Source organism: Manis javanica, chromosome 1 (genome assembly GCF_040802235.1).
Source record: "Manis javanica isolate MJ-LG chromosome 1, MJ_LKY, whole genome shotgun sequence".
Classification (NCBI taxonomy): Eukaryota; Metazoa; Chordata; class Mammalia; order Pholidota; family Manidae; genus Manis; species Manis javanica.
The window spans coordinates 151,806,944-151,833,101 of NC_133156.1; the positions used below are offsets into that span (position 1 = coordinate 151,806,944).

At 50.2% G+C, this 26,158-nt stretch overlaps 1 protein-coding gene across 2 annotated transcripts in view; it reads right to left on the reverse strand.

The window, feature by feature from the left end:
• Positions 1-546: 546 nt before the first annotated feature.
• The window catches only part of SH3RF3 (SH3 domain containing ring finger 3), a 371,490-nt gene continuing 345,878 nt past the window's right edge, over positions 547-26,158 (reverse strand). Inside the window, exons 9-10 of one of the 2 annotated variants that reach the window (XM_037015529.2) lie at positions 8,201-8,535; positions 547-880 (exon numbers count right to left, since the gene is read on the reverse strand). In XM_037015529.2, coding sequence (XP_036871424.2) covers positions 712-880; positions 8,201-8,535 — 504 coding nt within the window. In that variant the 3' untranslated portion in view covers positions 547-711. The remainder of the gene's footprint in view (positions 881-8,200; positions 8,536-26,158) is intronic. The other variant, XM_037015534.2, reaches the window with a different exon arrangement.

Below are 26,158 nucleotides of genomic sequence, written 5' to 3' on the forward strand. Positions count from 1 at the left end.
CAAGCCCCCTCTTATCCATGGAGCAGGAGCCAACGTGGTGAGGGGAAGACGCAGGCTCTTTGGAGTTCTCCAAAATTCGCATGGTACATATAAAAATCCTGCCCTGATGATGTCGCCTCAGACATTTTTTTCTTTCAAGCTCAACCAAGTCATCACTGGTTTTACAAAGAGGCAGCACCAGATGTATGAAAAATAGGTAATGTATGACCTATTAGAAATACAGAGTCTAACAGCTTTCCGTAAAAATATGTAAGCAGGGAACAATGCAAAGGGACGTGGTGGCAAGAGAGGCAGGCACCCACGCCAAGTGGGCCCTGTGTGCCCCCAACAGGAGCTGCGAGAGGACACCAGCCCCCCTGGAGCCCCCTGGGCCGGGAACACCTTGCTGAATGGCCAGGTAGCAGTGACTGAGGTATGTAGAGAGGCGACCCATGTGAGGCCCAGAACAGACACCCTCAAGACGCTCAGGCAGCGCCCGCCTTCCCAGCCCTACAGCCCTTCTGCAACCTCTGGCCAGCCCCGGTGGCCAACAGGAGCTGCCTTGGCCAGCAGATCCCTCTGTCTCAGTGTCCTCTTCTCTCCAAGGTATCTTACAGCTCACATGGAGGGAGGTGCTCCCGGCCGGGATGGTGGCGGAGGCAGGACCTCGCTCCCTGGGCTCACTGGGCATCCTGGGGCCTCTGTCCCTGGGAGCAGGGGGAAAGCACAGCCTCAGAAGCTCTCCACGAAGCTGCCTGGAAAGAGCCCCGTGCGGCCTGTCCTCTGCAGGGTCCCCTTGTACCAGCCGTCCTCGCGCTTCTTGTGCACAAAGACGATGTCTCCCTCCTTCAGCTCAATCTCTGCCTCGCTCTGGGGCGGGTAAGACACCACCACGCGGTACCTGAGGGGACACGGACAGACAGTGGGCCGCCTGGCCACAGGCTGTGGCCCCCTCCCCAAGGCCCAGGCCAGGCCTACCTGGAAGACCTCCCTCTGCTCCTCTTTGCCTTCTCCCAAGCCGGCATAAATTACTGCAATTTGGGTCTACTTTTCCCACTTTCTAAACTTTCTACTTATCTTTCATTTTAATTTTTATAAACATTTCCATTTTTTATTAAAATTAAAAGATAAGTTTTTCCCTGTGGTGTCCTTTTAGACCCTGATCTTTGCAGCTGGGATATTTCTGCCAGGGTGCAGTGCCTCTGCATCACCCCGTCTCTCCAGCACCCTCGGACGGGGCCTCCCAGGGCTGGAGTGGGGCGGGCGGCCCCTTTGGCCCTGGGAGGCTCTGGGGTAGGGTAGGATGCTTAGCCGTGAACATGGGTCTGTCTCTCCTGGTGGCGACCCTGGGCTAGCTGTATCCATTGTCCATGGGTCAGTGTCTCTGAAGAGCAGGCGGGGTGGAGGACACCTCTTAGGTAGTTGCCCCATATGATGGTGAAGTTGCTTTAAACACTCTTGATGAAATGGTCTCTCTTTCTAGATGTGCCCCCAGTTGTAAGGTTTGTGGTCTGAGCAGCTGAACTGGCTGAAGTTGCATCATGAACTCACACTGAGTTTTCACACCTCTCATTCCCCTAAACCTGGGAACACTCCCTGCAGCCTCTGAGGCCTTCGTAGAGCCCATTTTCAGCTCTGCACTGGCAGACGGAGCTGCAGGCTCAGGCTGGCCAAGCTCACACGCCTGCTGCCTCCTTGTGGGCAATGCGCGCTGGCCCTGACAGCTCCAGGAGCCAGGACAAGGGTCTGACCCTCCAGGTGGCACCCAGCTAAGGCCCTGGAGTCCCAGGGTGAGCACAGGGTGGTCTGATGTGCACCTCATACCCCGTACCTGTCCGTCAAGCCTTAGAGGAGGAAGAGTGAGGCTAAGGAGGAGCTGTGCTCACTCCAAGGACCAGCCTGCTTCCAAACACCACCAGGGTGAACCCGTGTGCCCTGCGGGCCCGAAGCCCAGCCTGGCTGGAGCTGGGCCTCTGCAGGTAGGGGCAGCTGCTCCCACTCCCTGGAAACCGCCCAGCTGGGAGCCGCCCAGTACCTTGGCTGAGATGGCAGGGACAGGGGCCTGCACTCCATGACCTTCCTCTGCTGACTGGCTAGGCTGGTGGAAGCTGGCCCATCCCCCAGCTCTGCCCCCAAGGGGCCCTCAAGGTTGGCTGCTGGCCCCACCAGCAGCTCCCTGTGTCCCCCTTACCACGTCAGCTCCTCCATGCAGCTGCTGCACATGGACTGCCCACAGGTTGGGCTCCCTGCTCAGAATGCCCAGTGGTTTTCCATCACTCAGAATAGATGCCACGGTGGTGAAGGCACCGTGGAAGATCCATGTTCCTCGACCACCCATTGCAGCCCAGGATGCCACCTGGGACCTGGGCCCCACTGGCTGCACTGTCACAGCACACCAGCCTGCCTTGCCCTGCCCACCTTCCACAGGCAGTGTGACCTATGCCGGCACTGGGCCTGCAGCCCCAGCAACAGCTGCCTGCCACAGCACGGCTGGCCCATGGGGGAGGCTGGGGTGCAAGGTGGGTGTGCTGGGTGGGAGGGGGTGCTCCCGGGGCCTGGAGGAGCAGCAGTTGCAGGTCAGGTAAGGCTGGCCAGGCCCGGCTGCTGTGGCCGTCGGGGGTGCTGCGGCCGTGGGCGTGGGCTCAGCTGGACTCGGGTCCCACACCTCCCCATGAACAGCCCCCCAGGGGCTCCTCCCTGCTCCTCTTGTTTTCACGACAACAGGGCCCCGGAAGGCCAGCCCTTGTGCCCCTCACTCTCTGTCTGGCTGGCACCCCACCCCTTGGGCAATGGCAGATGATGGGAGTTGAAGCATGCTCAGCAGGCAGGTGGGGAGAGCAGCTCAGGGCTACCCTCTGCTTAGGGGCCAAGTCCTGCCCCACTGTCCCCGCTCTCAGGCCCATTTGCACCCCCTCAAGGCAGGGCCCATCCCACCCACAGGGTCCTGGGCCTCTTCCTGAGTAAGCCCTGTAAACCACACGCTGGTGTCCTCAAGGGACAGAGGGAGGCTTTTGGGGTGCAGAAGAGAAGAGGAAGGAGAGAGTGCTTCCCATGCTCCTCCCAGCCCAGAGGCTCTGCAAAGGCTCCCTGGCTGTGGGATCCGCACAGCAAGTGCGAGGGCCAGGTCTGCACAGACGGCTGTCCCCACACCTCCAGGCTCAGGCGTGTCTCGACCGCACAGAGCAGCGCAGCCTGACCGCGGCTTCCTGCGGTCCCCCACCGCCTCTCCTGCCTCCTGCCTCCTCCCTCTTCCTCAAGGGAAAAAAACAGAGATGATTTCTCAGGCTCAGAACCAAGTTTTGGCTTTTGCCTCAACAGCCAGATGTGAAACAAGCAAGCAACTTAAAAAATGTAATCTGTTAGAAAAAAAAGTAATTGGATGCTTCTGAGCTATTCACGGACTGAATGGGCCCAGCTGGGTGGTGTGGCTGAGCGCACGTGACGTGAATGCTTAGAGTTCTGCCCAGATCATCCCCAGCTCTGGGGCCTCCTGGGCAGTGACCTACCTGATGCTCCCCTTACAGGCACAAAGGGAGAAGTGTGGCTGCCACTCCAGAATCAGGAACTCCTCTCCCTGCACACGCAGGCAGCTGTACATGGGAAGACTGCAGGGTCCCCTCCTGTGTGACCTGCTCCCCTGACCAGGGGTCTCAGGGCCCTCGTGGAGCACGGGTCGCAGCCCTGAGTTGGGGGTGAGGTCACCACAGGGCCGTGCGCCCCCAGGGACTGCAAATGATGGGTCATTTGCTCCCCACCCACCAGGCTCTAGTAGTGAACCTGTGTCAGCTGCCTACTGCTGTGTAACCAACGTCCACAAACTCAGGGTCATGCAGCACGGACTTCTCATCGCACAGTTCTCTAGGTCAGACATCGTCTACTGCCCCACGGGGCTGACATCAGAATGCGGGCAGGGCTGCCTTCCTCCTGGGGCCCCAGGGAGACCCCTTTCGTTGTCTGTCTCAGCTCCCAGGAGCTGCCGTGTTCCTGAGCTGGTGGCCCTCCTCCACCTTCGAAGCCAGTGAGAAGGTCAGGCCTGCCTCCAACACACCACCAACCTCTTCTGCCTCCCTCTGTGGCCACCTGGGGCCCTCCCAAATACCTGGAATAATCTATTTTAGAGAAGCTGGATAGCAAACTATTCCATCTGCAGCCTTAATTCCCCTTGGCTGTATACGGTTACATGGCTGTGGTTTGGGGATTGAAGCAGAGACATCTTTGGGAGCCATCACTCTGCCTACCATGACACATAATAGGAAAAAGCTTTTAAATCCTAACAAAGCCAAACAATTTGTAGGCCAGCAAGAGGTGAGCATGAATAGACTGAGTGAACATTGGGAAGAAAGACTGCCAGTCAAAAGGGGAGGAGGGCGGGAAGGTGGCATCAGAAGCCCCATCACCGTCATCCAATAGGTATTATTATATTTGTCACATTATATAACATTATCATACATATCACTTCACATGTTATTATTTTTGCTGCTGTGTTTTCTGCATTCACAAATTCCCAGGTATTAATCTAGGCACTTTATTGCAGGATACAAAATTAACACACAGAAATCTGTAGCTTTCCTATATACTAACAAGGAACTAATAGAAAGAGAAATCAGGAAAAGAATTCCATTCACAATAGCATCAAAAAGAATAAAATACATAGGAATAACCCTAACCAAGGAAGTGAAAGACCTATACCCTGAAAACTACAAGACACTCTTAAGAGAAATTAAAGAGGTCACTAACTAATGGAAACTCATCCCATGCTCCTGGCTGGGAAGAATCAATATCGTCAAAATGGCCATCCTGTCCAAAGCAATATACAAATTCGATGCAATCCCTATCAAATTACCAACAGCATTCTTCAATGAACTGGAACAAATAGTTCAAAAATTCATATGGAACTGCCAAAGACCCCAAATAGCCAAAGCAATCCTGAGAAGGAAGAATAAAGTGGTGGTGGGGATCTCGCTCCCCAACTTCAAGCTCTACTACAAAGCCACAGTAATCAAGACAATTTGGTACTGGCACAAGAACAGAGCCACAGACCAGTGGAACAGAATAGAGACTCCAGACATTAACCCAAATATATATGGCCAATTAATTTACAATAAAGGAGCCATGGACATACAATGGGGAAATGACAGTCTCTTCAACGGATGGTGCTGGCAAAACTGGACAGCTACATGTAAGAGAATGAAACTGGATCATTGTCTAACCCCATACACAAAAGTAAACTCCAAATGGATCAAAGACCTGAATGTAAGTCATGAAACCATAAAACTCTTAGAAAAAAACATAGGCAAAAATCTCATGGACATAAACATGAGTGACTTCTTCATGAACATATCTCCCCGAGCAAGGGAAACAAAGGCAAAAATGAACAAGTGGGACTATATCAAGCTGAAAAGCTTCTGTACAGCAAAGGACACCATCAATAGAACAAAAAGGCATCCTACAGTATGGGAGAACATATTCATAAATGCAGATCTGATAAAGGATTGACATCCAAAATATATAAAGAGCTCACACACCTCAACAAACAAAAAGCAAATGATCCAATTAAAAAATGGGCAGAGGAGCTGAATAGACAGTTCTCTAAAGAAGAAATCCAGATGGCCAACAGACACATGAAAAGATGCTCCACATCACTAATTATCACAGAAATGCAAATTAAAACCACAATGAGATATAACCTCACACCAGTAAGGATCACCATCACACCATCACCGAAAAGACAAACAACAACAAATGTTGGTGAGGGTGTGGACAAAGGGGAACCCTCCTACAGTGCTGGTGGGAATGTAAATTAATTCAACCATTGTGGAAAGCAGTATGGCGGTTCCTCAGAATGCTCAAAATAGAAATACCATTTGACCCAGGAATTCCACTTCTAAGAATTTACCCTAAGAATGCAGCACTCCAGTTTGAAAAAGACAGATGCACCCCCATATTTATCGCTGCACTATTTACAATAGCCAAGAAATGGAAGCAACCTAAATGTCCATCAGTAGATGAATGGATAAAAAAGATGTGGTACATATACACAATGGAATATTACTCAGCCATAAGAAAAAAACAGATCCTACTATTTGCAACAACATGGATGGAGCTAGAGGGTATTATGCTCAGTGAAATAAGCCAGGTGGAGAAAGACAAGTACCAAATGACTTCACTCATCTGTGGAGTATAAGAACAAAGGAAAACTGAAGGAACAAAACAGCAGCAGAATCACCGAACCCAAGAATGGACTAATAGTTACCAAAGGGAAAGGGACTGGGGAGGGTGGGTGGAAGGGAGGGATAAGGGTGGGGAAAAAGAAAGAGGGCATTATAATTAGCATGTATAGTGCCTGGGGGGCATGGGGAGGGCTGTGCAACACAGAGAAGACAAGTAGTGATTTTACAGCATCTTACTACGCAGATGGACAGTGACTGTGAAGGGGTATGTGGGGGAGACTTCATGAAGGGGGGAACTTAGTAAACATAATGTTCTTTCTGTACTTGTAGATTAATGATACCATAATTAAAAATTAAAAAAAAAATCTAGGCACTTTACAAATACTATAACTATCAAGTAGGTGTTATATACCCATTTTATATATGCAGGAACTGGAACTCAAAGAAACAGCCTTCTGTTTGGGGTGAAATGGCTGATAAGTGGCAAGTGTCTGTATTTGCTCAAAGCCTCCCCACAACATTGCCAAAGTGCAGGAGGCAGTAAGCAGGCACACGGCTGCTGACCCAGGAATTCAGCAGGACCATCCCGGCTCAGCAAGGCCCTGCTGGGGAGACAGGGCACGGACAGTTTTACCTGACCCTAGAAACATCTGCTATTAGGAGTTCCCCAGCCACCACCAGAAGTGGGGCTCCTGTGCACTGTCCACAGGGTGAGCTTACATCTGGATGACCCAGGGCTAGGCTCCCCAGGAAGGGAGGTACCTGGCACTCTCATGTACACATCAGTCCTTTGGCTTGGTTCCCACACACCTGAGAGTCCCTCCTGCCTGCTGGGGCATGAGTCCCCTCTACAGCACCATCCATCCCAAACTTCCTTCCCCAGGGAGCAGCAGGGGAGCAGCTCCTGTCACCTTCCCAAATCCTCAGGAGGGAAAACGGTTGGATCTGAGGGGTTGTGCAGATGAGACACCTAAGACCCGCAGGCTGCACAGGACCAGAGGACCCCGCAGGATGGTCTGATCCCAGTCTGCCCTCCACCAGTTCTCCCACCATCGTGGTCCAATGGGGCCGTGCACATAGCAGGCACTCTGTGAACGCACAGGACCTCTGTGGCTGGGATTTATCCACAAGCCTGCAGGCTCAAGGCAAGTGCTTTTGGGAGCTCCCCAAGCCCCAAGAATAAGCATCTTGTCTTCCTCAGACCCCAGCCTCTGCTCCCGGGACAGGGCAGCCATGGCTGTGGGTAAGGGAAGGTGGTGCTCGGGGGTCACCAGGCAGCAGTTTGGTTTCTGGACTGTGTTCTGGAAACTCTTGTCACTAATGAGCAGGCAGAGTGCTGGGGACAAGGAGGGCACCAGGTGGCTCTGGGCACCACTGCCCCGATTGGACAGAATGCTGCGAGAAGGGAGAGTGTCTCAGCATTTTCCAGTTACTCATAGACACCATGAATTTCTAGAACAGTATCTCCTGAGACCTTTCATTAAGGGGTTGGGAAGTAGAGAGGTCTGGGAGAGCAGACAGCTGGGGAGGCATGGGAGCAGTTCAGGCACATCCGAAGTCTGCTGTTCTCAGGAATTACCAATGGTGACCTGGGGATGGGGGACCATGACCTGGGGATGGGGGACTGTGACCTGGGGAGGGGGGACTGTGACCTGGGGAGGAGGGACCGTGACCTGGGAATGGGGGACTGTGACCTGGGGAGGGGGGACCGTGACCTGGGGAGGAGTAACAGGGACCTGGGGACAAGGAACAGGGAGCCACGGGCAGAGAACGAGGCCATGGGGGCCCCATACAAGGAAGAAAGATCTGACATGGAGGGCTGAAGGCACGGAGGCTCCTATGGGGACAGAGGGAGGGAGAATATGTGTGTAGTGTGGTGTGTGGATTGTGTGTTGTGTTGTGTTGTATATGTTGTGTTGTGTGTGGTTTCATGTGCAGTGTGTGTGTGTGTGTGACCCTTGGAAAACCTGCACTGTTCCTGTTCCCTCATGTGGGCGCAGACCTCAGAGACCGGCCCACTCCATGGTGCCCAAGGACGAAGGCCGCCTTACCTCTCTCTGGACAGGGGCTTGGGCTCGGGACGCATGGCAGCCATGGACAGAGGTGCCTGCTGGGATGGAGATGAGCAGAGGTTCAGGTCCAAGGAACCCGCCTTCCTGTGCAGTGGCTCCATGCCCATTGCTCCCTGCATCTCGCTCTCTACAGGGCAGGACCCCGCCCTGCCGTGGGCGGACAGGGCGCACACCTCAGGCCCCATGGCACCCTGGAGCGAGGCACCCACTGCCCCGTGGGGGTCGTGGGTTGGAGAGATGGATGGCGGGGAGCGAGACTTCTTCTTGGTGGACGCCCCAGCCAGCAGCTTCAGCAGCCCACTCTTCTTCTCTTTCTACAGGGATGCAAAATTGAAATCAAATGTGTTAATGTTTCTAAATGCTTGTTGTTAACAGGGCAGGAGTGTATAATCCTATTTGGAAACTTTAAACACAATCTCATAAAACTGGTTAGAGGAAGAAAACAAAGCTAAGATAGAAAGCTTTTCCAGCCCTTGTTTTTCCCTCTTTCCCCAAACCTGGCACAAGTGTCCAGAACACACAGGAGGCCTGGGGGCAGGCCAGGAGGTGCCCTTCCTGGGAGAGGATGCTGTTGGGGCCATTCCCTATGACACGCCCCTAGTCACCACAAGACCCCAGCCCAGCCTGGCAGCTTCACTTGCAGGATCAGAGGAACCAGCAGATAGCATGCCTCTCCTCATAGGGATTGATCATCCTACATTAGGCTTCCTGAGATTAGCTCTCCAAAGGCGAGCAGCCAAAGTCTACACATACTGGGCCCAGTTTCACTCAGGGGGGCACTGTGTGCAAGCTCTCCTCTGCAGAGCACAGGGGCTACCCAGGACATCTGCAGTGTGTGTGCGTGCATGTGTGTGTGTGTGCACACACTCATCTCATACATTCCCTGGGGGAGTCATCTGCAGGTCAGGGAGGAGTACTTGTCCCTGAGTTGAGGTCAACCCCTCACATCTTGAACTCCCTCAATGGAAGTGTCCTGATAAAATCTCTTCCCCCCAGCAGGTGGCTAACTTACTTAAGAGAAAAAACTGTAATGGGATGTGACAACATACAGGCCATGTTTCCTCACATACGGAGGCACATGGGAATATGGTGTGAATCAGTGGCAGTGCACGAAGTCTTAAACTATAGCCACTGGATAGGTGATGGCCACTGAAAGGCCTGCTGTGGCGACAGGCCTCAGGGGCCCTGTGGTAGTGAACAGGAGATTCCCTCTTCTGCCTTCCTCATCTGCAAGGTCAGAAGCTACCGGCGGGGGTGGGGAGGGTTAGTGGTGCTGAAATCTTAAAATGCACATACCTAGGGGTGTGCATATCCTTAATGCTAATTCAAAAACACTAGTATGAACAAGTTCACATGTTTTTCCTATGCCGAGCACTGACTGATAGAAAGGATGGTCCCGTGTGTCCTAAATGCTGCCCCTAATGCGGAAAGCTGGCATGGGTGAACCCCAGGCGGATGTGGGGTGACACAGCGGGCGCAGCCCTATCTGCTGACGGCCCAGCTAGTCTCCCCTCCGCATCCATGAGGAAGAGCTTGTGAAACACGTAGGAGAGCATCAACAATTTGGCCACCAGTGGGCGCCACGCAGCTGGCTCAGAGGTGCCTGGGTTCCCTAAACAGCTAGGGCTCGGCGGCCACCACTGCTGAGAGGCGCTGGCTCCTTGTGAGGACAGTCTCTCCCTGAAGCCATGAAGGGGGCACACAGGACGTGGGAGCACACTGTGTGGGCGTGCGGGCTGGCGTCTGATGGCCCCGCCTCAGGTGCTCTGGAGGGGTGAACCTGCCCACTGGATCCAGGGCGCCAAGCTCACCCGGACAGACACCCAAGCGTGCCGGGTCACTTGTCAAACAGATGCTATCAGCGGCCACACTGTGGTTACTAGTCAAATGGGATAGCAAGGCTGAACCCTTCAAGCCTTAGGCAGTGTGGCCGTGGGTGTGTATGAGCAGTGATACAGCTAGAACGGTGTGGACGGCCCGCAGCCCTGCCCGGGCCCCAAGCCAAGGACCCTGGGGTGGCTGCAGCCCCTGGGGTGCCGACCTCACGGGCTCTCTTGGATTGGGCCACCCTGAAAGGCCACAGGGTGGGGATGGGCCAGCCTTGGTGCCAGGCCAAGTGGGTTTCCCAGGGCAGAGGGCAAAGCCTGGACCCTCAGGTGGATGCCCTGTGTGAGTGGCCGGGCAGCGTGGGGGCTGGAGCAGACGCAGTGCCTGGAGGCTGTGAGGCCGGGGTGTGCTGTTCAGCCACTGGGTCAGGCGCGCACGCCAGGGAAGCACCTGCACGAAGGATGCCTACCAGTGTCTTGGTGACAGGGGCTCCATCCGGAGGAGGGCTTCTGCAGACACTGGGACAAGCCCTGGCCCCAGAACCATGTGTCTCACCTGCTTCAGGGCCAGAGTCTGAGGCCTCTGTAGCATATGGAATAAAGATGCAAGGAGACAGAGAGCTTGCCCAAGGCAGGTGGGACTCTGCCTCTGAAGTGTCAGAGGTGGAACTGCGGCCTTTCCTAGGAGGTTGAAGCGGGTGGGAAAGGAGAGGAAGTCACTGGGGCCAGCTGTCACGGCTGTCACCCAGAGTCTTGGCCTGCTCCCCACTCCCTCACCGTCTGCTCGCCCTTCTGCCGGGTGCTCCCTTGCCACCTTCTATGCACTGCCCCCCATCTAGGTTGCTTTTTCCATTCCCACGAACTCCGCACACTGGAAGTGGGGTCCTGCTTATTCTGTTCTCTGCTGTCTCCCGGTGTCCAGCATGGCGGAGTTCAGTGTTCAGGGCTTGTTTGCTGCGTGAAGTGGGCTGGGACTGTGTGAGCACTCTTGGGGTCCCTGTGAGGGCTCCCTCTGCCTCCTTGGGAGGGAACAGATTCAATCAACAAATACTTGCTTGCAAGGTGCCACCATAGGACATAAACCCTGGTGCCTCAAGGCCACTGGGCACATTTGCAGTGACACCAGCCTCAGCTGGGAGTTTGGAAAGAGGTACACAAGGTGATGGATAACTTTCCTGTCTTTTCCATGATTAAATATGACTGATCATTTTCTTAGTTTGACCTGGCAAATGGGGACATCATGACTAGAAAACCCGCTTCATGTCTGCCATCAAGACAGGACTGCTACTGTGGTCGGTGCTGTGCTCAAACTGCTGTGGACCCATGGTGTCAGTGAGTGCCAGGCACATGCAGGCAGAACACTGCAGGCATCCCACCCTGCCCCCAGGGGACACAGGCAACAAGAAGTTGGGGGGTCCTCTGAGGTGGTGGGAACAGGCCCATGGGTCAAGGTTGGGGACAGCACCATGGGACACAAGAGGTTTTAGGGGGTGTGGTCAGGGTCCACAGGAGAGAGGGATTTGCTGGCACTACTCTGTGGGACTTGCCTCAGCCCCATGAAATGGAGAGAACAGTGACCTCATTACTTTTTCGGGGGTAACTCATTTCTGACAGATTTTCGGGGAGTCACTGCTGTCCTGCCCAGCATTTCCCCCAGCAGTCTGCTGTCTTCCCGAGGCTTATGTCTCCCTCTCCTGAGAATGGGACCCTGTCTACCCCCAGAGACCCTCTGAAGGCCACTGTCCAGTCATTCCAGTCTTGTTGGGGAACCTGAGCCAGTGGGACTGTTGGGACAGAAGGGCCCCTGGCTCTCAGGTATAGCTGTGGGTGGTGGGATGGGTGGGGATCTGCAGGGAAAGGCAGTCCCAGGGCTCATACATCCCCACAGGCCAGCCTCTCGGGCATGAAGCCCCACTGCAGCTGACGTGCCAGTGCTTTCCCAGCAGTGCCTGCGCTCTGAGGCAGGCGGGGGCACAGGGCCCTGGAGAGGGAGGCCTAAGCTCTGCCTACGAATGCCTGGTCTGGGCCCCATGACAGATGTGAGTGCTTTCCAAACTGTGACCCACTTGTTTGTGTTGTTGTTGTGTGTTTGGACATTTTTAAGGTTTTGCAAAATACCCAGGACCTAGTTAGCTCCCAAAACATTTTTGTGAGGTAATAATATCACCTTTGCCTCTAAAAGGCAGATGTGCACCCTCAACCCTTGCCTTGCCTTGGGACAGCCCGTGGTCAACACGGGAGTTCTTAGCACCCCAACTTTGGGCACAAAACCAATGAAGGAGTTCAATAAAATGTAAATCTGGGGCCCCCAACCAAAGATTTTGATTCAGCAGGTCTGAAATGGGGAGCAAAAAAGGGAGTCTGGTCCAGAAGCCAGGAATGATCTGTTTGAAGCCAGTGGTGATCCATGCCACTCAATGAAGGATGTCAGAGGACTACAGGGCATGATGGGTCAGAGGCAGGACCTGCCTCCTGGGTGGCAGTGAGGAAGGAGGCCAGGGCCTGCTGAGCCTCTCTTGCGTGTCAAGCTGGGGCCCATGTGGGTAGACAGTAGTGCTGCAGGGGGCTGGGGTGCCCTGAAGGACTGAGCGTCTGGCTGGCTGCCCAGGAGGCCACTCTCATGGCAGTGCTGAGTGGCATGGGCTCATGTCTGAGTAAACTGGGCAGGTCATGCCCTGGGAGCCAGGTCAGTTGCGTGAGATGGGACTATTCCAGCAGCTCTGGTCCTCGGGACACACACTGAGACCTGAATGCCTCTCTGGGCATAGAAACAGAAAAGGGGAAGTAAAGCATATGCAGTACATTAAGAAAGAATTATGTGTGCGCACACACACACACACACACACACACACACACTCACACTTGTGTATCAACACCCTGAATTACTCATAACCTACTTTAAAAGAATCATCTAGAAATCTAATAATAGAAAAGAGCTATTTGAAGGTGTTCATTCATCATAGGAAAACTGTGAAACATGTTACAAATAGTTAAAAAAATAAGAGTTTTTTCTGTTATGATTAAGATAGGGGCTTCCCTAGGGTCTGTAATTGTCTCATAGAACATTAATGTAAAAACTTGGCAAAAGAAGAAAGAAATTTAAAACTCAAGTTAAGAAATCTTGCCAGTTAAAAGTCAATAAAAAATTATGGAAATTTGTCTGAAATTAAAAGGAGTCAAAGGTAATAGAGTTTGATTTATAAAATGTGGCAATTAAGGGGGCTGGAGCCAAGATGGCGGCAGAAGTAGAGCAGTGGAAATCTTCTCCCAAAACCATATATATTTTTGAAAATACAACAAATACAACTAATCCTAAAAGAGAGACCAGAAGACATAGGACAATGGCCAGACTACATCCACACCCGCGAGAACCCAGCACCTCACGAAGGGGGTAAGATATAAGCCGCGGCCCAGCAGGACCCGAGTGCCCCTCACCCCAGCTCCCGGAGGGAGGAGAGGAGTTGGAGCGGAGAGGGAGAGGGAGCCCAGGACTGCTAAACACCCAGCCCCAGCCATCCGCACCAGAGTGCAGACACACAGTGCATGGTGTGCTGGCTATCAGGGAAACAGAACAGTAAAACCTGTGAGAAGGTCCCCACATCCAGCGCCCCTGGGACAAAAGAAAAGTGTGATTTTTGAAAGTCTTAAAGGGACAGGGATCCCACAGCTGGATGGAAGCATCCTGGGATGCTTAGCCCAGCAGCTGGGAATCCCAGGGAACTCCAGGTGCCCTAACCTCCTGGGCGGCAGCTCAGCACTGAGGCCCCTCACAGTGATAAACAGCCTCCCACCCATTCCCCCTCCAGCACAGCCCCATCATACCAGAGTAGCAGCCTGAGAGCGGCTTTGCCCACAGTAGCCATGCAGAGACTTCTCCATGCAGCTGCCTGGGCCAGACTCAGAGGCCCTGTAGGCGCGCAGCTGCCCAGCACAAGCCACTAGGGGTTGCCGTTCTTGCAGGAGAGGAAGGCGAGGAGCAAGTGGGAAGGGACTTTGTTCTCCCAGTCGAAACATGTGCGAACTGCCTATGACTACCTCTATTGCCATGAAAAGGCAGAAGAATTTGATACAGACCAGAATCACACAGACATCCCCTGAGAGGGAAGCTAGGGAGATAGATTTAACCAATCTTCCTGAAAAAGAATTCAAAATAAAGGTCATAACCATGCTGATGGAGCTGCAGAGAAAAATGCAAGAGCTAAAGGATCAAGTTGGGAGGGAGAATACAGAAATAAAACAATCTCTGGAAGGATTTAAAAGCAGAATGGACAAGATGCAAGATGCCATCAATGGAATAGAAATCATAGAACAGGAATGCAGAGAAGCTGACGGAGAGAGATATGAAAGGATCTCCAGGAATGAAAGAATATTAAGAGAACTGTGTGACCAATCGAAACAGAACAATGTCCGCATTATAGGGGTACAAGAAGAAGAAGAGAGAGAAAAAGGGATAGAAAGGGTCTTTGAAGAAATTATGGCTGAAAACTTCCCCAAACTGGGGGACAAAATAGTTGCTCAAACCAAGGTAGCCCACAGAACTTCCAACAGAAGGGACCCAAGGAGGGCAACACCAAGACACATAATAATTAAAATGACAGAGATCAAGGACAAGGACAGAGTATTAAAGGCAGCCAGAAAGAGAAAAAAGGTCACCTACAAAGGAAAACCCATCAGGCTATCATCAGACTTCTCAACAGAAACCTTACAGGCCAGAAGAGAATGGCATGATATATTTAATGCAATGAAACAGAACGGCCTTTAACCAACAATACTGTATCCAGTACAATTATCATTTAAATATGAAGGAGGGATTAAACAATTCCCAGACAAGCAAAAGTTGAGGGAATTTGCCTCCCACAAACCACCTCTACAGGGTATTTCAGAGGTACTGCTCTAGATGGAAGCACTCCTAAGGCTAAATAGATGTTACCAGATAAAATAAAATAACAGCAAAGAAAGCAGACCAACCAAATACTAACTAAAGGCAAAAATAAAATCAACTACCCACAAAAGCAGTCAAAGGAAACACAAAAGAGCACAAAATAAAAAACACCTAACATATAAAGAATGGAGGAGGAAGAATAAGAAGGGAGAGAAATAAAGAATCATCAGACTGTGTTTATAAAAGCTCAATAAGGAAGTTAAGTTAGGCGGTAAGATAGTGAAGAAGGTAACCTTGAACCTTTGGTAATCACGAACCTAAAGCCTGCAATGGCAATAAGTACATATCTTTCAGTAATCACCCTAAATGTAAATGGACTGAATGCACCAATCAAAAGACACAGAGTAATAGAATGGATAAAAAAAAGCAAGACCCATCCATATGCTGCATACAAGAGACTCACTTCAAACCCAAAGACATGCACAGACTAAAAGTCAAGGGATGGAAAATGATACTTCATGCAAACAACAAGGAGAAAAAAGCAGGTGTTGCAGCATTAGTATCAAACAAACCAGACTTCAAAACAAAGAAATAACAAGAGATAAAGAAGGACATTACATAATGATGAAGGGGTCAGTCCAACAAGAGGATATAACCATTATAAACATATATGCACCCAATACAGGAGCACCAACATATGTGAAACAAATACTAACAGAATTAAAGGAGGAAATAGAATGCAATGCATTCATTTTAGGAGACTTCATCACACCACTCACTCCAAAGGACAGATCCACCAGACAGAAAATAAGTAAGAACACAGAGGCATTGAACAACCAGACAGAAAATAAGTAAGAACACAGAGGCATTGAACAACACACTAGAACAGATGGACCTAATAGAGATCTATAGAACTCTACACCCAAAAACAGCAGGATTCACATTCTTCTCAAGTGCACATGGAACATTCTCCAGAATAGACCACATACTAGGCCACAAAAAGAGCCTCAGTAAATTAAAAAAGATTGAAATTCTACCAACCAACTTCTCAGGCCACAAAGGTATAAAACTAGAAATAAACTGTACAAAGAAAACAAAAAGGCTCACAAACACATGCAGGCTTAACAACATGCTCCTAAATAATCAATGGATCAACAACCAAATTAAAATAGAGATCAAGGAATATATGGAAACAAATGACAACAACAACACAAAGCTCCGACTTCTGTGGGATTCAGCAAAAGCAGTTTTAAGAGGAAAGTATATAGCAATCCAGGCATATTTAAAGAAGGAAGAACAATCCCAAATGAATAGCCTAAAGTCACAACTATTGTAATTGGAAAAAGAAGAACAAATGAGGCCTAAAGTCAGCAGAAGGAGGGACACAATAAAGATCAGAGAAGAAATAAATAAAATTTAGAAGAATAAAACATAGAAAAAGTCAATGAAACCAAGAGCTGGTTCTTTGAGAAAATAAACAAAATAGATAAGCCTCTAGCCAGACTTATTAAGAGAAAAAGGGGGTCAACACAAATCAACAGAATCAGAAATGAGAAAGGAAAAAATCATGACAGACCCCACAGAAATACAAAGAATTATTATACTATAAAAACCTAAATGCTAACAAGCTGGAAAACCTAGAAGAAATGGACAACTTCCTAGAAAAATACAACCTTCCAAGACTGACCAAGGAAGAAACAGAAGATCTAAACAGACCAATTATCAGCAATGAAATTGAATCGGGAATCAAAAAACTACCCAAGAGCAAAACCCCTGGGCCAGATGGATTTACCTCGGAATTTTATCAGACATACAGAGAAGACATAATACCCATTCTCCTTAAAGTTTTCAAAAAAATAGAAGAGGGAATACTCCCAAACTCATTCTATGAAGCCAGCATCACACTAATACCAAAACCAGGCAAAGACCCCACCAAAAAAAGAAAACTACAAACCAATATCCCTGATGAACGTAGATGCAAAAATACTCAATGAAATATTAGCAAACCAAATTCAAAAGTACATCAAGAGGATCATACACCATGACCAAGTGGGATTCATCTCAGGGATGCAAGGATGGTACAACATTTGAAAATCCATAAACATCATCCACCAGATAAACAAAAAGGACAAAAACCACATGATCATTTCCATAGATGTTGAAAAAGCATTTGACAAAATTCAACATCCATTCATGATAAAAACTCTGAACAAAACGGGTACAGAGGATAAGTATCTCAACATAAGAAAGGCCATATATGAAAAACCCACAGCCAACATCATACTGAACAGCGAGAAGCTGAAAGCTTTTCCTCTGAGATTGGGAACAAGACAGGGATGCACACTCTCCCCACTGTTATTCAACATAGTGCTGAAAGTCCTAGCCACGGCAATTAGACAAAACAAAGAAATACAATGAACCCAGATTGGTAAAGAAGAAGTCAAACTGTCACTATTTGCAGATAACATGATATTTTACATAAAAAACCCTAAAGACTCTACTCCAAAACTACTAGAGCTAATATCGGAATTCAGCAAAGTTACAGGATACAAAATTAGCACATAGAAATCTGTGGCTTTCCTATACAGCAACAATGAACTAATAGAAAGAGAAACCAGGCAACCAATTCCATTCACAATTGCATCAAAAAGAATAAAATACCTAGGAATAAACCTACCCAAGGAACTGAAAGATCTATACCCTGAAAACTATAAGACACTCTTAAGAGAAATTAAAGAGGACACTAACAAATGGAAATTCATCCTACGCTCTTGGCTAGGAAGAATTCATATTGTCAAAATGGCTATCCTGCCCAAAGTAATCCACAGATTCAATGCAATCCCTATCAAATTACCAACAGCATTCTTCAACAAACTGGAACAAATAGTTCAAAAATTCATATGGAACCACCAACGACCCCAAATAGCCAAAGCAATCCTGAGAAGGAAGAATAAAGTTGGGGGGTTCTCACTCCCCAACTTCAAGCTCTACCACAAAGCCATAGTAATCAAGACAATTTGGTACTGGCACAAGAACAGACCCACAGACCAGTGGAACAGAATAGAGACTCCAGACATTATCCCAAACTTATATGGTCAATTAATATATGATAAAGGAGCCATGGACATACTGACAGTATCTTTAACAGATGGTGCTGGCAAAACTGGACAGCTCCATGTAAGAGAATGAAATTGGGTCACTAACTCCATACACAAAAGTAAATTTGAAATGGATCAAAGACCTGAATGTAAGTTATGAAACCATAAAAGTCTTAGAACAAAACATAGGAAAAAATCTCTTGGACATAAACATGAGTGACTTCTTCATGAACATATCTCCCCAGGCAAGGGAAACAAAGGCAAAAATGAACAAGTGGGACTATATCAAGCTCTGCACAGCAAAGGACAGCATCAGTAGAACAAAAAGGCATCCTACAGTATAGGAGAATATATTCATAAATGACAGATCCGATAATGAGTTGACATCCAAAATATACAAAGAGCTCACACACCTCAACAAACAAAAAGCAAATGATTCAATCAAAAAATGGGCAGAGGAGCTGAACAGACAGTTCTCCAAAGAAGAAATCCAGATGGCCAACAGGCACATGAAAAGATGCTCCACATTGCTAATCATCAGAGAAATGCAAATTAAAACCACAATGAGATATCACCTTACACCAGTAAGGATCACCATCACACCATCACTGAAAAGACAAACAACAACAAATGTTGGTGAGGGTGTGGACAAAGGGGAACCCTCCTACAGTGCTGGTGGGAATGTAAATTAGTTCAACCATTGTGGAAAGCAGTATGGCGGTTCCTCAGAATGCTCAAAATAGAAATACCATTTGACCCTGGAATTCCACTTCTAAGAATTTACCCTAAGAATGCAGCACTCCAGTTTGAAAAAGACAGGTGCACCCTCATATTTATTGCTGCACTATTTACAATAGCCAAGATATGGAAGCAACCTAAATGTCCATCAGTAGATGAATGGATAAAGAAGATGTGGTACATATACACAATGGAATATTACTCAGCCATAAGAAAAAAACAGATCCTACCATTCGCAACAACATGGATGGAGCTAGAGGGTATTATGCTCAGTGAATTAAGCCAGGCGGAGAAAGACAAGTACCAAATGACTTCACTCATCTGTGGAGTATAAGAACAAAGAAAAACTGAAGGAACAAAACAGCAGCAGAATCACCGAACCCAAGAATGGACTAATAGTTACCAAAGGGAAAGGGACTGGGGATGATGAGTGGGAAGGGAGGGATAAGGGGGTGCAGAAAGAAAGGAGGCATTACGATTAGCATGTATAATTTCGGGGGGTATGGGGAGGGCTGTGCAACACAGAGAAGACAAGTAGTGATTCTACAGCATCTTACTATGCTGATGGACAGTGACTGTGAAGGGGTATGTAGGGGGGGGACTTGGTGAAGGGGAGAGTCTAGTAAACATAACATTCGTCATGTAATTGTAGATTAATGATACCAAAATTTTTTAAAAATGTGGCATTAAATCTTTCAGGGATACAAGTCATCTCACTAAAATGAAGTAAGCCTGTAAGTGTGGTCTGTAAGTCCCACATTTGTGTCCCTCACTAACCCACACTGCAGGAGGTGGCCATGGAACCATTTCTCTTGAAATCACTGGTCAGACACACCCTGCAGTCTGGGCTAGGTATGGTGGGCAGCACACAGACAGGGGCTTGATTTGCAAGACTCAGCCTGGGGGTCTGTGTTGGAGGCAGAGGCTGTGGAGAGGAGTAGGCCAGCTGGGGGAGGGATCTGAGGAGGCAAGGTCCACAGGACGTGGCACTGAGGTGCCTGAGTGGGTGACAGTGATGGTGACAGTCACAGGGCCTTTAGAGGGAAGATAATGCAGCTCCTGCCAGCTGGAGACAGGCGCTCTGCCCGCATGGCTGCGGTGGGCTTCAGCTGACATAGCAGATAACAGTGAAGGAAGCAAACTGAGCCTAGCAAGACAGTCCAACAATTGTCAGATGCCACATCAACCTGTGGGCAGTCAGGCAAGTGGCATGGGGAACATCCGTGGCCTACAGGGAAGCAGAGCCCCAAGGAGGGGCTGTAATTCTCAGTCCTGCACTTTGGGAGGTGCTGGGGGACAGGGCTGTGGTCAGAGGCCTGATCCACAGGAACAGGAACAGGGCACGAGAAATAATGCTGGGGCTTCAAGGCACCTTGAGATATTCTGATTAAAAGCCAAGGGACACAGTGTGTCCCTATCTTTTCAGGTGTGGCTCCCAGGCAGCAAATTATACTTGGAAGGATTTTGATTGGAATTTTATTTGGAAAGTTTCCTTTTGGAGATGGGAAAAGAGTGACTAAAAGCTATGCCCTGTTGAAATTTTGATGTGAAAGGTACATCTCTGGTCATGCCTCTAACACTTACGTAGGACTGACAAGGGCTTCCAATGACATAAATATGCATTTTTCAGGAAAGGTACAGGATAGAAGATTTATAATAAACAAAGAGGAAGACATAACAAGCTGACTCAAGGAGACAGGAGGTTTAGCATTTAGCTACTGGCTATTTTAAACATTAAAACACATCTTCAAAATACTGCCCTCTTGAAAGATAAGGAAGATTGATCCTTGACAATTGAGGGAAGCAGCAGACAGTGAGCTGCCCATCTGTGTGTGCTTTCTCCAGCTTTTGTTTTGCTGGGAGATGCCTGCAGGGTGCTGCTCTTCTTGCTTTTCCCAAGGCAAGGCAGGAAGCTGTCTGCCCTGCTTGGTGCCTGTTTGCCTGGGGCTCTGGCCTGGGTGCTCCACAAACAGGAGCTGCAGGTACTGGGGCACCATCCTTCAAAGGGATCCTGGGAACTGTGATCACAGTGCCTCCCAGACTCAGAAGTGGGAGAGGACAGGTGGGAGCTGGGTCTGGCAAGTGGTTTTGGGTGACCATCCAGGTTCACCGCGGTGGAAAGAGCTCCTGAAGTGGAAAATACTGTCTCCCCAAGGAAGAATTCAGCCATATCCTAACAGTCTCCAGACAGATGGAGATGGGCCAACATCATTTATTAGTTGACTGATCTTGAGCAGTTACTGAAATGCTCTTAGGCTCAGTTTCTTCCTGTGTAAAATGGACTAATGAGTTTATATATAAAACTAACTATACTGGAAGCTATTTCTTGGGAGCTCACTATGAATCAGGCCCTGTTCTATGTCATGTACATACATTAGCTCATGACTCTTAAAACAACCCCACAGAAAAACTGGAGTCTCTGAGATGTGACATAGCAGACTCAGGAAAGCGGCACAACCTGAATTTGGACCCAAGACTCAATTCAAGACTTGAAGGACAGCACCTATGATAAGCGTGTGACCAGTCCAGCGTTCCTAGGCAGCCGGCTCCCCCGTAGCGCACTGTGCAGATCTCCATTTGTTTGGGTCATTCATTCTGGCACACAGGTATTTACATAGGCTGGTGATAATGTGATGGCAACTAGAACTTGGGTGCAAAGAGAGGTGAGCTACCTCAGCTGGCCCCTTGGCACCCTGGCCCTGATGTCTCCGAGGCTCTGTGCACCTCATCTCCTCCCACGGAGAAGTTCTCCTCTCTCAGCTTATGGACACTGGGCTCTGACTTCTTCTCCCTTCCTTTCTGAACACCTGCTGGGTTCTCCCTGCCAGCATTTGGCCCCAAGTGCAGATGTTCCTAGACTCTCTCCCACCCTTTGCTTGCCCCAAGATTTGACTCAGGATTGGCTACCCCATTCTCCCTCTGGGGAGAAAGCATCTCCTGAACCCCAACATCTCATATGAGATCTGGGTTTGTTGTCTGCAACTTCATCTAGACATTCTTTTAAGACAGAAACCACATAAATAAAGACATCAAAAGACCCCCAAAGCTCTCAGTGGGAGGACTGAGGAGCATGGCCCCAACTCAGCCCCAGTGAGAGGGAGGCAGGAGCGATGGGTTCCCCAGTCCCTGCGCCCAGGCAAGTGGCCAGGTGAGCCAGGGACCCAAGAGGCAGAGAAGGCAGGGAGTGAGGCCAAGGTGGGGTTGGGAGCCTGAGCTCTCCGCATGACCTGCTGCCCAGCACCCTGGCCCTGTACACCAGCCTTCCTCCTCCTCCCCAGGGCAGCTGCTGAAGGCCCCCGTGCTGCTCAGGTCTGTGGGGCACACCTCGGTGGAGCCTCAGCTTCCCTGGGCTTGCACATGACGTGATGGCACTCAGCCTCTTTCATTCATAGGCTGGGTCCCCAGAGGCCCTGCTCTCACCTGTCTCCTTCTCTGTCAAATAGGCAGCAGTGCCCCAGCCCCACACCCCTATTTTATAGGAGAGAATAAAGCTAGGCAAATGAGCACAGAGAGCATTAGCCCCGTGCCTGGCATTTCCTGCTCCGTGTCCATGTAAATATACCTGCCTTGGTCAGCTCAGGCCACCATAACAAGGTGCCACAGGCCAGGGACTTAAACATCAGTTATGTCTCCTTATAGTCTGGAGGCTGGGAGGCCATCAAGGTGCAGGCAGGACCCCAGTCTTGGGTAGGGTTTTTTGCCTGGCTATAGATGGCCACCCTCTTGCTATGTCACCACAGGGCCTTACTGCATGCATATGGGAAGACACTATGACCGCGACCTCTCCCCTCTTCTTATAAGGCCACTTATCCCAGCATGGGGCCCCACCATCATGACCTCATCTAACAATTATCTCTCAAAGACCTCATCTCCAAACATCATCCCACTGGAGGCTGGGGCTTTGACTTGGGGGGACACTAACATTCACTCCACAATATTCTGCCCTTACCCCACCCCCCAAATTCATGTCCTTCTCACATGCTAAATACATGCATCCCATCCCAGCAGCCCTGAAAGTCTTACCTTGTTCCAGCATTGACTGTAAAGTCTAAAGGCCAAAGTCTTGCCTAAATATCCAAATCAGATGCTGGTAAGACTTGGGGTCTGCTTCACCCTGAGGCCGATTCCTCTCCAGCTGTGAACCCACCCAGCCAGATGAGGCCTGTGCTTCCAAAATAGAGGGATAGGACATGTGCAGGATGGACATTCCCATTCCAAAGAGGAGGCAGGAAGAGGGAGGGATGTCGGGCCCAAGCAAGTCTGCAACATAGCCAGGCTAGCCCACTAGATCCTAAAGTCAGAACATAAACCTCTTTGGCTATGGACATCCCCCTGCAAGGGTCAGTCACCTGCGGATGCCCTGGAGGGCCTGCTGATCTGTGAGTTGTCTTGGGGCCCCCTTTCCTTGAAGGAGGGTGCTGTGGAGCCAAGCTGCTCTATGGTGCAGTCCTGTAGACTCCAAGAAGTCTTACAGACACCCTTCCTTCCAGCCTGCTTTTTCTGACCCTCTAGTCTCAGCTGCCACTGACATGGCTGGTATTATTGCATCTCTCCTCCTGGCCTCGCTGGGATGGCTGGATAAATCCATGAGCCACACAAAGACCTCATGGCTCTTCATCTGCACCCTTACCATTCTCTTCAAAACATGCTTCCTCATACTTGCAGTATGAGGAGGCCAAGAATTTTCCCAATAGCCAAGTTCTGGTTCCTTTTTGGTTAATAATTCCTTCTTCAATTCATTTCTTTCCTCTTGCATCTACTGAAAGCCTCCAGAAGAAACCAGCCCCTCCTGCTTGCTTAGAAATCTCCTTGGCTAAACATCCAGTCTCATTGCCCTCAAGTTCTACCTTCCACAAAACACTAGAATACAGTTTAGGAAATTCTTCTCCACTTTATAGCAAGGATTGCCTTTCTTTCCCATAATGTGATGTTCATTTCCACCTGAATCCCCAATGCAATATTCCTTAACATCAATATTTCTACCAGCACTCTGTGCACCATTATTTACATGTTTGCTAAGAAGTTGGAAGCGTTCTCCACAGCTCAGTTCTTTTCTTTCTGAACCCTCACCACAGTCACCCTTAATGTTCATATTGAGCAGACATCTCAAAACTCTTCCAGACTCTGCCCATTGCCTGGTTCCAAAGCTGCCTCCACATTTGTAGGTATTAATAACAGCAGAATCCCCCTTCAGGGTCCTCAAATAGGTACTAGTTGGTTGGGGCTGCTACGAGAACATACCAGGGACTGGGCGGATTGAACAGCAGAAGCTCACTCCCTCACAATTCTGAAAGTGAGAAGTCAGAGGCCAGATCGCCAGCGCAGCTGAGTTTTGGTGAGGACCCTCCTCCTGGCTCGGAGACAGCCTTCCCTGGGGTGCCTGCATGGCCTCAGTTTCTGTGTGCACGGAGACAGGGCCGCCCACCCAGTCCTAATTATTCCCAAGGCCCCAGTTAACACTAGGGGCTAAGGCTTCAGCTTTTGAATTTTTGAGGGATATGAACATTTAGTCCTGTCTATAGCTGCTGTGTAAGGGACAAAGTTCCCTCATTTACTGATGAGAAAATTTAAGGTCAGAGCAGTGAGATGGGTGCAGCTGGGCCCAGGTCTCTGGGTGTGGATTCCAGGCTCTCTCTGCCTGCCAGGCAGCCTGCCATGCCAACTGTGGCTGGTGAGCAAGTGAGGGATCCTTATTTCTTTGTTACCCAAGTGGCCAGAGGCCACAGGCTTGGCCCTCCTGCCCCTAATCTTCCTGGCACAACAGGGCCCGGCTGAAGTTCTGAAGGCACTTCGGTGTTTGCTGAGGCTGCCTGCACTCACTTACTGCCTGCACTCACTTACTGCCCCAACACACAGCTCACCTCCAGGCTGACTGGCCCCGACTCTCCCGTAGGCTCTGCAGCTCCGAGCCAAGCCCTGGCCCCACAGGGTGCCCTCCCGCCAGCCCCTGGACTCCTCCCCAGAGCAGGGTGACTGCATGCAAGCTCTGGCACTGAGCGGGGCCAGTGTGCTGGCTGCTCCCATACCCATGCTCCTTCAGCCTTGGTAGACAGCTTCCTGCATGCTGCACCTGGCCGAGGGGTCACTAGATGTTCATCAAGGGTCACGGTAGTTTCTCCCAGTAACCAGCCCCTTCTGCCATGGGACCCAGCCCAAAATCTGCTTCAGCCTGTCTGGGCGGGGCTGCCGGCCAGGCTCCTCTCCCCTCACGCTCTTCTCCTCGGCCCCACAGACTGCCGGAGGCTTCCTGAGGGGGCTGCGTGAGCCCTGGACCCTAGGCCCAGCTTGCCAGACTCCACAAAGGGGACAACTGGGGTCAGGCCTGGTGGCCTGTCACAGCCACACATCAACTTCTGAGAGGTGGGCACATGACACTGTGACACACCTGGCCTGCAAGGCCAGCATCAAGGAGCCCTGGGCAGGGGTTACAGAGGCCACAGCAAGGTAGCCCTGAGTAAAGGAGGCACAGCTCGGCCTGGCTCGGAAGATGCAGTCGAGGCTTGGTGGTGTGCACTGGAAATGACCTGTTGAAGGTGCCAGGTGCTCCTTCTGACTCCAGACTAAGGCTCTGGATGATGAAGGGAAGCAGGCAAGGCAGCCCGCAAACAAAGAGCAGGAGGTGGCTACCCGTGTGCTGCACCAGCTTCCACCACCTGCCAGCCACGTGCCCTTACACACGTGATTTAACTGGCCTTCTGCCTCAGTTTCCACAGCACCTACAATAGAGAGTTGTGGGGAGCAAATGAAGTAATGTGTGCCAGATGCCTGATCCCTGGGAGGTGCCACATTTGCCACTGTCACAAGCACCCTCCTTCTCAGTATGGTCATAAAATAGATGTTTTGGGCCACAGAGGTCTTGGACATGATGCCTTCTCGCTGCAGGAACAAGTCCTGGCATGAGTGGTATTCAGGTCTCAGCCAAAGGCAAGGCTCCAGGATGTCACCTTCTAAAACCACAGTCCTCACAGGCAGCCAGTGAGGCCACCCTTCCCACCGGGGTGGCCGAGGGGGCACATCACTGCTGGCACTGAGCTGCAGGGGCCTGTCAGCAGCCTGGGACAGGAACCAAATTCTCTGATCTGCTTCCATGGCTCGGGCTTGTTAGGTGCTCAAATGAGGAGGCCCTCAGAGATGGCAAGTCCAGGGGTCTCAACTGGTGGTCCACAGATGGTTTGGGGGTCTGTGAGATCCTGGAATTGCAAACTGGGAGCAGGTGTGGAGCAGGTTTGAAAGCTGCCCATGCCCCCTCCCTGATATTAAGAAACTGATGGTTTAATTCAGTTGGAAGATGAGGAGATAAAGGATGTTGGGTGCAGGCACAGACCAGCAACAGCTTGGACCAGGCTGCAGAGTCTGGTGGGAGCACCCAGGGCCCAGGCCGCAGCTTCCTCTG